Consider the following 15,906-nt stretch of genomic DNA (forward strand, 5'->3'; position numbering starts at 1 on the left):
TTGCCTTAATTGTCATGAGGCTCACCCTTCGTACTCTCGCCGTTGTCAAGTCTACTTAAACGAGCGGGAAATCCGTTACCTCAAAGAGGCAGAAGGTCTCCCTTATGCCATGACAGTTTCTCATCTCTGCCTCCAAGGGAGACTACCTCGTGTTTCTTATTCCCGTGTTTCAAAACGTCCCCCCACTTCTGGTATCCCATCTTCTGCACCCACCTCTATGGTTACCTCTCCCATAGTCACTCCTGTAGCTAATTCTTTTGCTGTCCTCGGCTCAGGCGTCCCTACTTCAACATCTCAGTCTGATCTCGCTTCTTTGTGTTCTCTCTCACAAGCCTCAGTAGCGATGAGATCTCGTATGACACCTCCTCCCAATCGTCCCTCTACTTCTCAAAAGTCAAAAAAAGGTCCGTTAACACCTCCTACCCATCTTCCACCTCCTCATTTTCCCTTCCCTGTCTCTGTACCTCGTTTTCCCCCTCTCACTGGCTCTGTTACAAGTGTAGAGGTTCACCCTCCTCCTCGTACTGTACCTTCCTCCCCTGTTCCCTCCCAAGTTTCTTCCTCTTCTGCCACCTCCCAGGTTTCTGCCTCTTCTGTCCCCTTCCACGCTTCTCCAGTTCCCTCCACCGTTTCGCCCCTCCCCCCTACCTTGGTACAGTCCATTACAGTTCCAATCTCTACTCATCCTCCCCCTACCATTTCCAATATTGTCTCCCATACGACGTCTCTGAATTCTGAAACACTTGAAGCATTCTCTGAATATATTGCAGTGACCAAACCATCAATGGACACTGATCCACCCTCCGCTCCTTCTCTCTCCTCTACTCCATCTGCGCAACTCCTTTCTTCACAGCGCACCGTTCCTTCACTGCTTGAACGTTTTCCACTGCCTCCGCATGTGGACTTTTCTAACCCCTCTAATCCGTAGGAACCCTTACCTGCGGATTTCAGGTATCTTTATCATTGCCAATCATGGCCTATTTACAGTGGAATATACGCGGCCTCAGGGGTAATCAGTGTGAGCTTCAGATGTTACTCTCCCAGTTTTCCCCTGTTGGTGTTTGCTTACAGGAACCAAAATTACACTCTGCTGTTATCTCTCCCATCTCAGGCTATAATTTATTGTATTCTTCAGATCCTTTTCCTGATGGGACCTTCAATGAAAGTGCCCTTCTTCTACGCACTGATATTCCGTACCATCAGCTATTTGTTCGTACTTCTCTACATTACACAGCAGCCCGTATCCACTTGCATAGGTGGTATACGCTCTGTTCTTTATATCTCTCTCCTTCTCGGGCATTATCTATTCCGGATATTGCCTTTCTTGTTTCGTCATTACCACCACCGATTCTGTTACTTGGTGATTTTAATGCCCACCATTTCCTCTGGAGGGGTCTCACTGTGATTCCCGTGGCATTCAGTTAGAGGCTTTTCTTGCCACCCACCCCCTCCATGTTTTAAATACAGGTACTCACACCCATTTTGATCCTCGGACTCTCACTCTCTCTTGCATCGATCTCTCAGTCTGCTCTTCCTCCTCCGCATTAGACTTCACTTGGTCTGTTCTTCCGGACTTACATGACAGCGATCATTTCCCAATCATTCTTAATTCCCCTTCATATTCACCACCTCTTCTCATCCCACGCTGGCAATTTGATCAGGCAAATTGGAACCTTTACTCACACCTAACTGTTTTTAGAGAGGTTCCTTCTTCGTCCTCCATCGATGAGCTTTTACACCTCTTCTCATCCTCCGTTTTAACCGCAGCTTCTCATTCTATACCCCAAACTTTGGGCAGGCATTCTCAGAAATGCGTGCCTTGGTGGTCTCCTGCTTGTGCTCGTGCAGTACGTTTGAAACGCGCTGCATGGGGCAGGTACCGGTACAATAGAACCACAGAGAGACTTCTTGATTTTAAGCAGAAGCGTGCGATCGCTCACCGTGTCATCCGTGATGCTAAACGCACTTGCTGGCGAGATTATGTCTCCACCATCACCTCTGCTTCCTCTATGAGTGCAGTCTGGAAAAAAGTACGAAAACTGAGTGGTAAATATTCTCCTGACCCGGCTCCTGTTCTGCGGGTTGCCGGTGTTGATATAGCAAACCCACTAGATGTTGCCAATGAAATTGACAATCATCTGGTCCGTATTTCTCAGGGACTCCATCTATGCCCCTCATTTCTTTCCTCAAAGTCTGCCAGAGAGTTAGCACCCTTGGACTTTTCTTCTCTCAGAGAAGAATAGTATAATGTGCCTTTTACAATTCAAGAACTGGAGGCAACACTCTCAGCTTGCCAATCATCGGCAGCTGGGCCCGACGACATTCATATTCGTATGCTACAACATTTACATCAGTCAGCCCTTGCAGTCCTATTACGCCTTTACAATCTTATTTGGTCACAAGGAGTTCTTCCACAGCTGTGGAAATCCGCCATTGTTCTCCCTTTCCGCAAACCAGGCACTAGGGGACATGAAACCTCCCACTATCGTCCCATTGCTCTTACCAGTGCAGTTTGCAAAGTGATGGAATGCCTAGTAAATAGACGTTTAGTGTGGTATTTAGAGACACACAACAGTCTCTCCACTCATCAATATGGCTTTCGTAAGGGACGTTCTACCATAGACCCCTTACTACGCTTGGATACGTATGTTCGTAATGCCTTTGCGAATAACCACTCAGTTATTGCCATATTTTTTGACCTTGAGAAGGCATATGACACAACTTGGAGGTATAATATTTTGGCCCAAGCCCTCTCCTTAGGCCTCCAAGGCAATCTACCATCCTTCTTTAAGAACTTTTTAACTGACAGGCATTTCCGTGTTTGGGTTAATAATGTGCTCTCCCCAGACTTTATCCAAGCTGAAGGTGTCCCCCAGGGATGTGTTCTGAGCACAACACTTTTTCTCCTTGCTATTAATGATTTGGCCTCTAGTCTTCCATCAAATATTTGGTCATCACTCTATGTTGATGACTTCACTATTGCCTGTGCAGGCGCTGACTGTCACCTTATTACAGTTTCTCTCCAGCATGCAGTCGACCGTGTTTCCAATTGAGCCACCACACGTGGGTTTAAATTTTCCAGCACTAAAGCCCACCAAATTACTTTCACTAGACGCTCTGTCATCTCCGATCATCCTTTGTACCTCTATGGCTCCCGTATCCCTGAACGTGATACAGTCAAGTTTCTGGGCCTCCTCTTTGATCGTAGGTTATCCTGGAAACCTCACATTACCTCTCTGAAGGCAACTTGTCACAGCCGGCTGAACCTTCTTAAAACCCTTGCTCATCTTTCATGGGGAACTGATTGTCGAACCCTCCTTCGCCTACATTCCACCCTTATTTTATCGAAACTTGATTATGGTGACCAGATCTATTCAGCGGCATCTCCTGCTACTCTCTCTAGCCTTAACCCCATTCATCATCAAGGATTACGTTTATGCCTTGGTGCTTTTCGCTCTTCCCCTGTCGAGAGCCTCTATGCAGAAGCGAATGTTCCATCCTTATCCGATCGCCGTGATGCACATTGCCTTCGCTACTATGTATGCTCTCATGATCTCTGCAATCCTTCCATTTATAGAATGGTCACTGATATTAGTAGACATTCTTTATTTGTTCGCCGCCCCTGTTTACTCCTTCCCTTCTCTCTTCGCCTTCATTCGCTCTTGTCTTCTCTTCAATTACCACCTTTCTATGTACATGTAGCATCTCACTTTTCCCTACCCCCCTGGGAAGTTCCAGCTGTTCGAGTCTGTTCTTTCTCTCTCCCTTGCTCGAAAGCCCAACTGTCTACGGTTGCTTCCCGCTCTCTTTTTCTTGACCACTTTCACTCTCATTCTCATGCCATTGCTGTGTACACAGATGGCTCTAAGTCTTCTGACGGCGTAGGATTCGCAGCAGTGTTTCCGGACAGCGTTGTACAAGGGCATTTACTATCTTCGGCTAGTATTTTTACTGCTGAATTGTATGCCATCCTTACAGCACTTATCCGTATTGCATCTATGCCTGTGTCATCTTTTGTGGTTGTCTCAGGCTCCCTTAGTGCTTTACAGGCTATACAGAAATTTGATACACCTCACCCCTTAGTCCTCCGTATCCAACTTTGGCTATGCCGCATCTTTACCAAGCATAAAGATATTGTTTTTTGTTGGGTCCCTGGTCATGTTGACGTACAGGGCAATGAACAGGCAGACACTGCTGCGCGGTCAGCAGTACATGACCTACCAGTTTCATTAGAGGTATTCCATTTACGGACTATTTTGCTGCAATATCTTCCCACCTTCACACCCGTTGGCAACAACGTTGGTCTACTATGCTCAGCAACAAACTTCAATCTATTAAACCGAGTATAGGTTACTGGCCGTCTTATTATCACCAGTGTCGAGGTTGGGAGACTACTCTCTCCCGTCTTCGCATTGGCCATACTCATCTTACTCATGGATATCTCATGGAGAGGCGCCCTGCTCCTCTCTGTGAGAATTGCCAAGTTCCATTATCAGTCAGCCACATTCTGTTGGACTGCCCACTTTATCAACGAGCACGCAGAATTTACCTCCGTCGTCGTCTTCGCTCCGCTGCTCTCTCTTTACCTTCCCTTCTCGCTGATGGACCCACCTTTCATCCAGACTCTCTCATTGACTTTTTGACAACAACTGACTTACTTCACAAATTCTGATACCTTCAGCCCTTTCTACTTCAATCTCTTGCTACCCTCTACCCCCGTACTATCCCCTGCCCTGCTGTTTTCTGTAACCTACTGATCATCCCTCCTCCCTTCTGCCATCCAATACCCTCGCTTCCTTCCCTACCCTGCAGCGCTGTATAGCCCTTGTGGCTTAGCGCTTCTTTTTTATTATAATAATAATCCTAAGTCTTAACACACACTAACAACCTGATGAACTATCTAGGAGCTACATATGCAGAGGATCTTTCTGTGAGTGTATTTTTCCCAACAACTTAGGCTCAATCATCTAAAAGATTTGTAACAATTCACAAACATTCCCAAGCCCTTTGTAAAAGGTATTGGCATATCAGCCAGATATTTGGATGATTAAGGTTAAAACTTCAAATGCTAATAAAAAAAAAAAAAGTTTGAATTCAATTCTTGTCTTCATAGGGAACCAATACAGCTCATACAAGTAGGACTAGTGAGAATTCCAGTTGGAAGCGAAAATATCAGTCTAGCTGCAAACCTCAGTATAGGCTGAGGTCATTTTAGCAAGTAGCGAGGCAAACTCTCAAACAATTACAAAAAATAACTTGAGAGGAAACAGATGTGTAGATACAAACCAGGATACTTTGCTTATAAAGACATTTTTGGCTGCAGAGATTCTGTACTGAATATGTATATAAATTGGTTGTGAAAGTAAAATACAAACTAAGTGTGAGTTGTTGACTGCACACATCATTGTAAAAATAAACCTTGTACAGTAATGGTAAGGTTAAGCTTTTCTCAAGTGTGCTTTATAATTACTCACGTATCATCTTCCACAGTTGTACATGATGTGTCAGTCACTTCCATGTGGTTTTTCCATGGTACTTCATAAACAATAACATTGCAAATACTGCTGGGTTTACTGGGGTCCTTCTCACAGGTGCTCAAGTCTTGGACTTTTTCCTCTTTCCTACATGTTGTCCAACTTAACTGTACTTGAAGTTTCCAGTTTATGCCACTTACTATCTGCTCAAAATAATAATCACATAAATACAAGAATTCTCTGCATTTTCATAATTACATATTAAACACCACATATTATATAACTAGCAAGATTTTTTTTTTTTTTTAAGTAACATTAATATTGTTTTGTATATACCCCACATCAAATTAAATTTACTGACCTGCTTTTGAGCACTTATCACTTTCTCAACAACCCTGACATTAGGGTCATTAATCCTTGCATCCATTGACTTAACAGCAAACTCTGCCACTTTATTAATATTTTGATCAGGGAGTTGTACAGGTTCGTACCCTCCAAGAGCTGCTCTCCTCCTCCTGATGCTTGGTAGTTCATCAGTATTATCATTACTATGATTTTGGCTGTAAAATTAATATGTAAACAGTTTACAATGCTAAATTTAAAAAATATATATACTGTAATTTATTGTATCTGTCTACCAGTAATTCTTTATTTAATAATAAATGGGATTGGTATTCTTGAGTGCCTGTTCTTTAAAACATAATTACAGTCACTCACACAGCCATAAATACAGCAGTGATGAAGAAATACCCAGTACTAGGGTATATATTCAAGAGTGACAGTATGGTCATTAGAATAATAAGCTTTAGAATGAAAATGAAACTTGAAAACATGAACAGACACTAAAGAACTGTTGAAATGTCTAGGAGGTACATAAGCAAAGGCTCTTTCAGTGAATGTATTCTTCCCATCAGTACGAGGCTCAATCATCTAAAAGGTTCACAACAATTCACAAACATTCCCAGGTCTTTTGTAAAAGGTACTGCCATATCAGTAAGATATTTGGGTTGATTAAGCTTAATAACTTTAAATGTTAATAAATAGTTTAAATTCAATCCTTGCCTTCATAGGGGGCCAATATATCTCATACAAGTAGGGACTAGTGGGAATTTCATTTGGATGCAAAAATATCAGTCTAGTTGCAAACCTTAGTATAGGCTGAGGTCATTTTAGCAAGTAGTTAGGCAAACCCACAATTACAAAAATTAATTTGAGATGAAACAAATGCATAGATACAAACCAAGATACTTTGCTTATGAAGACATTTTTGACTGCATAGAGATAATGAATATATAAATTGCAAAATTTAACAGTTTTGTTGTAAAAGTAAAATATAAAGTAAGTGTGAGCTGCTGATTGCACTCAGCATTGTAGAAATAAACCTTGTACAATAATGGTAATGTTAAGCTTTCCTCAAGTGTGCTTTATAATTACTCACTTAGCTTCTTCCACAGTTGTACATGATGTGTTAGTCACTTCCATGTGGTTTTTCCATGGTACTTCATAAACAATAACGTCACAAATACTCCTGGGTTTACTGGGGTCCTTCTCACAGGTGCTCAAGTCCTGAACTTGTTCATTTTTCCTACATGTTGTCCAGCTCAACTGTACTTGAAGCTTCCAGTTTTTACCACTTACTGTCTGCTCAAAATAACATCAATCATATTAATATAAAAGTTCCTGTTTGCAATTTTTTTATTACATACTGAACACCCTGTATGTTATACATATCATTATTGTTAAAATAATAAATATTGTATTATGGACACCCCACAACAAATTACTATTGTATATTTACTGACCTGCACTTCAGCATTGATCACTTTCTCAATAACCCTGACATTAATTTCATTAGTCCTTTCATCCATGGTCTTGACGGCAAATTCTGACACCTCTTTGACCTTTGGATCCGTAAAATCTATCTTCTTGAATCCACCGAGTGCTGCCCTCCTACTCCTGAGGTTTGTCTTGTCATCATTATGAACATGGTGACGATTTTGACTGTAATATTCACACAAAACAACAATAACATAGTAAATACATTAGACTAATTTTCTTAAAATAAATGTTGACAAAATTATTACCAAGAAATTTTTTTTATATACTAATGGCATAATTTTTTAGGTGCATCTACCTAAACACCTCCCTTTCTCCTACTTCCCAACACATTTTCAGCTGTTTACATTCATACTGAAAATGCTGGTGCTCCATTAGTTTAATTTACATACCAAAGTAAGAAATCTGGTATTGAATATGAAGTAAACTCAAAGAAATGTAGAAGTGACACAAGAATAATTAGAGAATGCCATAACATGAAAGATTCTTAACTCTTCAGCCTCCTAACTGTAGATATATACAGTATAAAAATATTGCTGGCACTGTTTCTGATGAGCAAAGTATAGCTGTATAGCCCCTATATTCAAGCTGTCCATCAAGGTGACTCCAAGCTATTTGTTGTAAGAAACAAAAATTAAACTACCATAACTTGTAATTTTGGTCATTCCTGGACCATTATAAAGTTGAGTGTGGAATAAAGGGAGAAATCCAGCAGCTGTATTACTTATTGCCATCAGTGGACTTGCTCCACTTCTTCCTCAAGGGATTTTGTCTTCACTGTATGTGAACAATTTCACAGAAACAGTCAGGGGCTGAAAATAGTCGGTTGTTCATAACTTGAAACCTATTTTCTCATAAACACCTACGTTATAATTAGAGATGCATTCCAAGCAGTAAGTATTCTTAATTACAGATCATATTAAACATTGTTTTATTATTGTATACAGAGCTACGGTACAGGTGTATAGGGGGGTGAGCAGCAGCTGGACTGTTTCCCTCACTTTCTCGCTCCTGTTCACTCTTCCCCTATCTCCACTCCTTCATTGTTATAGTAAGGATATTATACACCTGGGTACATATTGTGCATTACAAGCTAATGTATCAGAAATTATGCTTTCCATATTCCAGCATACTTTTTATTCAACGGTTACATCGCATTTCTAAAAAACACAGAGTAGCAAGTTTTTTACTGGGTCCCAGGACACTCATATGCAGGTCAGTGACTCCCCACTCAGGTCCTCTGTCCACTATTCACAACCTGTTGGTCTTTCACAGCGTAGGAGGGTGTAAACAATGGCATAAGCCAACAGATAGTAAGGAAGACATTGTTTGCAGTGAAACCTATATTATGATGTTTCATCCAGTCCTTGACAAACTCTTGTGATAAAGGTATCACTGCATGTCTTCCTCATTATCTCCCATGGGGTCCCTTTCTTGTGCTATCATTCCAGTATTCTCTCAAAACTGTGTACACACTCAGCAACTTTGAAACTATTGGCAACCGTGTTGGTAAATGGTAGTGCAAAACAAAATATTCTCTGTCAAACCACTGTTGGGTTCTTGTCCATCTATTTCCATTACTGTTTGGTATAGGAAATCACACGCTCATGATTATGGATCATGTGCACAGATACCACATTGAAAGATGCCAGGTGCCTCTGCAAGGACCAACAGGTTGAGCTATTTGTTCCTCATAACCTGTCTGTTATCTATTGGGACACGTGTAGAATTCCCTTTATCTTCAACACCCTGATTCTATAATTCTGACGACCTTGTCAAAAATTTTGCCTTCAGTACACTCTTGATTTTCTAACAGAACCTAACGTGTGGCATCATTTTTGACATTAATTCTCACCAACCCTCAACTCTGCTAACCCCTATTTTTGCACATTCCACACCATAGCACTGTATGATCCATAAGGGTTTAGTGCTTGATGTTAGTATAATACAGTAATACTAGATCTTATACTACCATAGTTCATTTTTTTCCACCTCATCTGACTTCTTCCCACCTATGGTCAAAGTTTGCCCTCCCCTTCCTCTTCTTTTTAAGAGACTTTCTCTCTGCTTTAAACTCCTCATTCCAAGGGTGACTTCTGAGGTCAACCAGTATTTTCACTTCAGAATTATATGGTCTTTCCTCCGTAAGCCATGCGTGTTGTATGAGGCGACTAAAATGCCGGGAGCAATGGGCTAGTATCCCCTTCTCCTGTAGACATTTACTAAAAAAGAGAAGAAAAACTTTATAAAACTGGGATGCTTAAATGTGCGTGGATGTAGTGCGGATGACAAGAAACAGATGATTGCTGATGTTATGAATGAAAAGAAGTTGGATGTCCTGGCCCTAAGCGAAACAAAGCTGAAGGGGGTAGGGGAGTTTCAGTGGGGGGAAATAAATGGGATTAAATCTGGAGTATCTGAGAGAGTTAGAGCAAAGGAAGGGATAGCAGTAATGTTGAATGATCAGTTATGGAAGGAGAAAAGAGAATATGAATGTGTAAATTCAAGAATTATGTGGATTAAAGTAAAGGTTGGATGCGAGAAGTGGGTCATAATAAGCGTGTATGCACCTGGAGAAGAGAGGAATGCAGAGGAGAGAGAGAGATTTTGGGAGATGTTAAGTGAATGTATAGGAGCCTTTGAACCAAGTGAGAGAGTAATTGTGGTAGGGGACCTGAATGCTAAAGTAGGAGAAACTTTTAGAGAGGGTGTGGTAGGTAAGTTTGGGGTGCCAGGTGTAAATGATAATGGGAGCCCTTTGATTGAACTTTGTATAGAAAGGGGTTTAGTTATAGGTAATACATATTTTAAGAAAAAGAGGATAAATAAGTATACAAGATATGATGTAGGGCGAAATGACAGTAGTTTGTTGGATTATGTATTGGTAGATAAAAGACTGTTGAGTAGACTTCAGGATGTACATGTTTATAGAGGGGCCACAGATATATCAGATCACTTTCTAGTTGTAGCTACACTGAGAGTAAAAGGTAGATGGGATACAAGGAGAATAGAAGCATCAGGGAAGAGAGAGGTGAAGGTTTATAAACTAAAAGAGGAGGCAGTTAGGGTAAGATATAAACAGCTATTGGAGGATAGATGGGCTAATGAGAGCATAGGCAATGGGATCGAAGAGGTATGGGGTAGGTTTAAAAATGTAGTGTTAGAGTGTTCAGCAGAAGTTTGTGGTTACAGGAAAGTGGGTGCGGGAGGGAAGAGGAGCGATTGGTGGAATGATGATGTGAAGAGAGTAGTAAGGGAGAAAAAGTTAGCATATGAGAAGTTTTTACAAAGTAGAAGTGATGCAAGGAGGGAAGAGTATATGGAGAAAAAGAGAGAGGTTAAGAGAGTGGTGAAGCAATGTAAAAAGAGAGCAAATGGGAGAGTGGGTGAGATGTTATCAACAAATTTTGTTGAAAATAAGAAAAAGTTTTGGAGTGAGATTAACAAGTTAAGAAAGCCTAGAGAACAAATGGATTTGTCAGTTAAAAATAGGAGAGGAGAGTTATTAAATGGAGAGTTAGAGGTATTGGGAAGATGGAGGGAATATTTTGAGGAATTGTTAAATGTTGATGAAGATAGGGAAGCTGTGATTTCGTGTATAGGGCAAGGAGGAACAACATCTTGTAGGAGTGAGGAAGAGCCAGTTGTGAGTGTGGGGGAAGTTCGTGAGGCAGTAGGTAAAATGAAAGGAGGTAAGGCAGCCAGGATTGATGGGATAAAGATAGAAATGTTAAAAGCAGGTGGGGATATAGTTTTGGAGTGGTTGGTGCAATTATTTAATAAATGTATGGAAGAGGGTAGGGTACCTAGGGATTGGCAGAGAGCATGCATAGTTCCTTTGTATAAAGGCAAAGGGGATAAAAGAGAGTGCAAAAATTATAGGGGGATAAGTCTGTTGAGTATACCTGGCAAAGTGTATGGTAGAGTTATTATTGAAAGAATTAAGAGTAAGACGGAGAATAGGATAGCAGATGAACAAGGAGGCTTTAGGAAAGGTAGGGGGTGTGTGGATCAGGTGTTTACAGTGAAACATATAAGTGAACAGTATTTAGATAAGGCTAAAGAGGTCTTTGTGGCATTTATGGATTTGGAAAAGGCGTATGACAGGGTGGATAGGGGGGCAATGTGGCAGATGTTGCAGGTGTATGGTGTAGGAGGTAGGTTACTGAAAGCAGTGAAAGAGTTTTTACGAGGATAGTGAGGCTCAAGTTAGAGTGTGTATTAAAGAGGGAAATTATTTCCCAGTAAAAGTGGGCCTTAGACAGGGATGTGTGATGTCACCGTGGTTGTTTAATACATTTATAGATGGGGTTGTAAGAGAAGTGAATGCGAGGGTCTTGGCAAGAGGCGTGGAGTTAAAAGATAAAGAATCACACATAAAGTGGGAGTTGTCACAGTTGCTCTTTGCTGATGACACTGTGCTCTTGGGAGATTCTGAAGAGAAGTTGCAGAGATTGGTGGATGAATTTGGTAGGGTGTGCAAAAGAAGAAAATTGAAAGTGAATACAGGAAAGAGTAAGGTTATGAGGATAACAAAAAGATTAGGTGATGAAAGATTGGATATCAGATTGGAGGGAGAGAGTATGGAGGAGGTGAATGTATTCAGATATTTGGGAGTGGACGTGTCAGCGGATGGGTCTATGAAAGATGAGGTGAATCATAGAATTGATGAGGGGAAAAGGGTGAGTGGTGCACTTAGGAGTCTGTGGAGACAAAGAACTTTGTCCTTGGAGGCAAAGAGGGGAATGTATGAGAGTATAGTTTTACCAACGCTCTTATATGGGTGTGAAGCATGGGTGATGAATGTTGCAGCGAGGAGAAGGCTGGAGGCAGTGGAGATGTCATGTCTGAGAGCAATGTGTGGTGTGAATATAATGCAGAGAATTCGTAGTTTGGAAGTTAGGAGGAGGTGCGGGATTACCAAAACTGTTGTCCAGAGGGCTGAGGAAGGGTTGTTAAGGTGGTTCGGACATGTGGAGAGAATGGAGCGAAACAGAATAACTTCAAGAGTGTATCAGTCTGTAGTGGAAGGAAGGCGGGGTAGGGGTCGGCCTAGGAAAGGTTGGAGGGAGGGGGTAAAGGAGGTTTTGTGTGCGAGGGGCTTGGACTTCCAGCAGGCATACGTGAGTGTGTTTGATAGGAGTGAATGGAGACAAATGGTTTTTAATACTTGACGTGCTGTTGGAGTGTGAGCAAAGTAACATTTATGAAGGGGTTCAGGGAAACCGGCAGGCCGGACTTGAGTCCTGGAGATGGGAAGTACAATGCCTGCACTCTGAAGGAGGGGTGTTAATGTTGCAGTTTAAAAACTGTAGTGTAAAGCACCCTTCTGGCAAGACAGTGATGGAGTGAATAATGGTGAAAGTTTTTCTTTTTCGGGCCACCCTGCCTTGGTGGGAATCGGCCAGTGTGATAATAATAAAAAAAATAATTCTCACTTTAGTCATCAACATTACAGTACTACTATGCCCACCTCATCATTTGTTGTACACAGACAATCCACACACACACACAGGTGAATGAAACTTGTGATGGTGTTTTAGTCCGACTTGGACCATTAACTAGTCACACAGGAGCACGTAGGGAAGGGAGCCATCAAAGGCATGGAGTGCATTGCAAGTATTCCATGCCTCTGATTCTTCACATTCTCTTATCTTTTACATGCAGTGTAGGTTCTGTTGCATCTTCCTTAAACACAAAGCTGACTTTTGCTTTGTTCCTTACCATTCTGATACCCATGACAATAAGCTATTAAGGCTCCTCAGAACATTTTCCGGTTCAGGGCTTTCCCTCCTGAAGCAAGTTTCCCTTTAGAATCATTTGTCAACTGATTGTGAGATCGCTCCCTATGTTGCTGGTTTGAATTGATGACGAACATGTTGGATTTCATCAAATCATAGTTCTGTGGTCAATGCCACTCCGCAAGAATTGCCAGGACATGTTGACAGGCCAATATCTTTTAATTACTGTATCAGATTTATCAGAAAGCACATTGCCATTAGTTTCAAGCCCTCCCCCTTTAACAATAACATTCTTGCTCTGCTCCTGTCTCCTCTGAAAGTCCCACCTTCATCCCTGATTATCTATGCCTTTCATTTATTGTTTTACTGCACCAACTCTGTACGCACCCTCAACAATAACTATTTTTCTCCTGAGGTTAGTTTCCCGTCACTGAGCCCTACAGGGTAAGTACTTTATACAATTATAATAATAATGTGCTCTCCAAATATTATATCATTAATATTCCAAGATTATTTACCTTTTCTCTTGTATAAAAATTTATTGAGTTAATGCTTTGTGTTTTGAATAGTTGAAATGTGTATCCATTAAACAACATTCTGTTTTATGGTGTCCATACTATCGAAGATACGGTACTATGCTCCACAGTCAGCCCTCCTGGCCCTATATCACTCTCTTATTTACCCCTATCTCACCTATGGAATTTGTGCATGGGGCTCAACAACAAGTAACCATCTCAGACCACTAATTACCCAACAAAAGGCTGCAGTTAGAATGATAACAAATTCTCACTACAGGCAGCACACTCCACCAATATTCAATACACTCAACCTACTCACCATACAAAACATCCATACTTATTACTGCACCTATTACATACATAGAACACTCAACTCTGATATTAACCCTCCCCTCAAACATCTCCTTGCCAACCTCAACAGAACACATGACCATAACACAAGGCACAGATCACTCTTTGATATTCCTCGTGTCCATCTCACGCTATGCAAAAACTCAATGCACATAAAAGGCCCTAAAATCTGGAATTCATTACCTGTAAATATAAAAGAAACACTACCTGTTTATAAATTCAAGTCTCTTCTCAAAGATCACTTACTCACCCAAAACCAAATAAATACTGAATAACTGAACCTTATAAATTGTATATCTTAAATGTTTCTCACAATTATATCACATAAATGTTAAACCTAAAACCCAATCTAACTTTATTATTTTTTAAATTCACTACCTAACAGAATACTCCATTCTACTGAATTTACAACAATGCATGCAACCATATGACCTGTCTTTGTAATACTCACTTGTGCTTTATAGTAATCAGTTTACATTAATGTTTTTCACTGATTTCATCATTGCAATGTTTTTTATTTGATTATAGCTTTTCAATATTTTCTGCTAACTTTTATGCATTTTTTTTTTTTTTTTGGTACTGTATATTTTAAGCAGCCAGTACTGGGAAGTAACCAGAAAAGGGGGCAACCCTCTGTGGAAGACCTGAAGGTTTTTGACTGTGGAGTGTCACAACACTAAACCCATATGGGCATCATTACTCTAGGGTCTACCTCTGCTTTTGTATATACAGTGCATACTTCTGTATGATTACTTGTAAATATGTAAACCCTTGTGGTTTAGCGCTTCTTTTTTATTATAAAAATAATAATAACTGTAAATATGCATTCTATATACCTCAAAGGGAGGCTCCTCTGTGCTAGCTAGGAGCTCCTAATTTAAAGAATTAGACCCATTCTTCCCTTGAATTGGGACCTGATTACCTCGCAGTCACCAAGAGCTATATAACTATAAGTTTAGAGCTTTCCTTTAAATACATATAGTAATAATGTAGGTATATAACAGGTCTTGCACAATTAATAACATAAAAGATGATAGTCAGAGCCAAGCCCTATAAAATGTAGGTACAGTTATAAGCTGCAGTTGTAACTGCCTATTAAATCTGTGGATCTTGACCAGTCTCTACCAAATAAATATGAGCTCTGTATACATAAAATAATCATACACAAAATATGAATGCAATTGGTAAAAACTAAGTGAGGAAAAATATTAAATCACCCCACTGCTATTTTAAGCGAGCAGAAAGCTTAATACAAAAGGCTTTAGCATTTATAAAGAAACTGAAATTTGAAACTGCATAATGTTGATAAATTTGCATTGTTATAAGCAGCAATTTTGTATTTCAAATGTTTTTGGGGCAGCACTAATTACCATAATTACAATCTTCAAACTCCAGCTTGCAGTGTTGTATTACCCAGACAGGTTTAGTGCTCACTTTTTATAATTTCCTCCTGATACTTGCTCATGTCAGTATTGAGTATATACTGCACTAGGAGTCTCTGGAGTCTTTATTCATGGACTAATATAACAATAATTAATATACTGATAAGAAATGCCTGCTTTACTTACCTCAGCAATGTTAAAACTTGTAATCTTCTTTTGAACGTGTCTGTGGCAAAGATCATCAAAGAGTAGAGTCACTGGCCTGCAGGCATGACAGCCTAGGTACACCCCAGAAGCTGTAAGCTTGCATAAGCTTTAAGGTGTATTGAAGTCCATTTTGAAAGCTCTAAGAAGTTTGTTAAAAATCATTCCCAAAAACCAAAAATGTTTCCTCAAAGGCTAGGAAACTTTTATTAATTCAGAGATTAAAGTCGTTTTTTTTTTTAATTTAAAGAGGAAAATAAAATATTATTATATATTAAGATTCAGATGTTTTTATATTTAGTTAAGGAATAATTAGAAAAAAAGCTTAAGAGTATGTTGCTCCCAACGAAAATTAATGGAGGTATTTTTAAAAATGTTAAATGTCAAAGGAAAAGGTTGA

General features: G+C 40.2%; 1 protein-coding gene and 1 long non-coding RNA gene across 5 annotated transcripts in view; one reads left to right on the plus strand and one right to left on the minus strand.

The window, feature by feature from the left end:
• Positions 1-15,906, plus strand: part of LOC138852852 (uncharacterized) — a 54,166-nt gene that overhangs the window by 22,750 nt on the left and 15,510 nt on the right. The gene's annotated exons all lie outside the window — the stretch shown is intronic.
• Positions 1-15,906, minus strand: part of LOC128689303 (uncharacterized) — a 106,746-nt gene that overhangs the window by 19,955 nt on the left and 70,885 nt on the right. For all 4 annotated transcript variants that reach the window (XM_070086101.1, XM_070086102.1, XM_070086100.1 and 1 more), the window contains 4 exons: positions 7,277-7,475; positions 6,913-7,115; positions 5,836-6,034; positions 5,475-5,677 (listed from right to left, as the gene is read on the minus strand). In XM_070086101.1, coding sequence (XP_069942202.1) covers positions 5,475-5,677; positions 5,836-6,034; positions 6,913-7,115; positions 7,277-7,475 — 804 coding nt within the window. The remainder of the gene's footprint in view (positions 1-5,474; positions 5,678-5,835; positions 6,035-6,912; positions 7,116-7,276; positions 7,476-15,906) is intronic.

This window comes from Cherax quadricarinatus, chromosome 18 (assembly GCF_038502225.1).
Source record: "Cherax quadricarinatus isolate ZL_2023a chromosome 18, ASM3850222v1, whole genome shotgun sequence".
NCBI classification, from domain to species: domain Eukaryota; kingdom Metazoa; phylum Arthropoda; class Malacostraca; order Decapoda; family Parastacidae; genus Cherax; species Cherax quadricarinatus.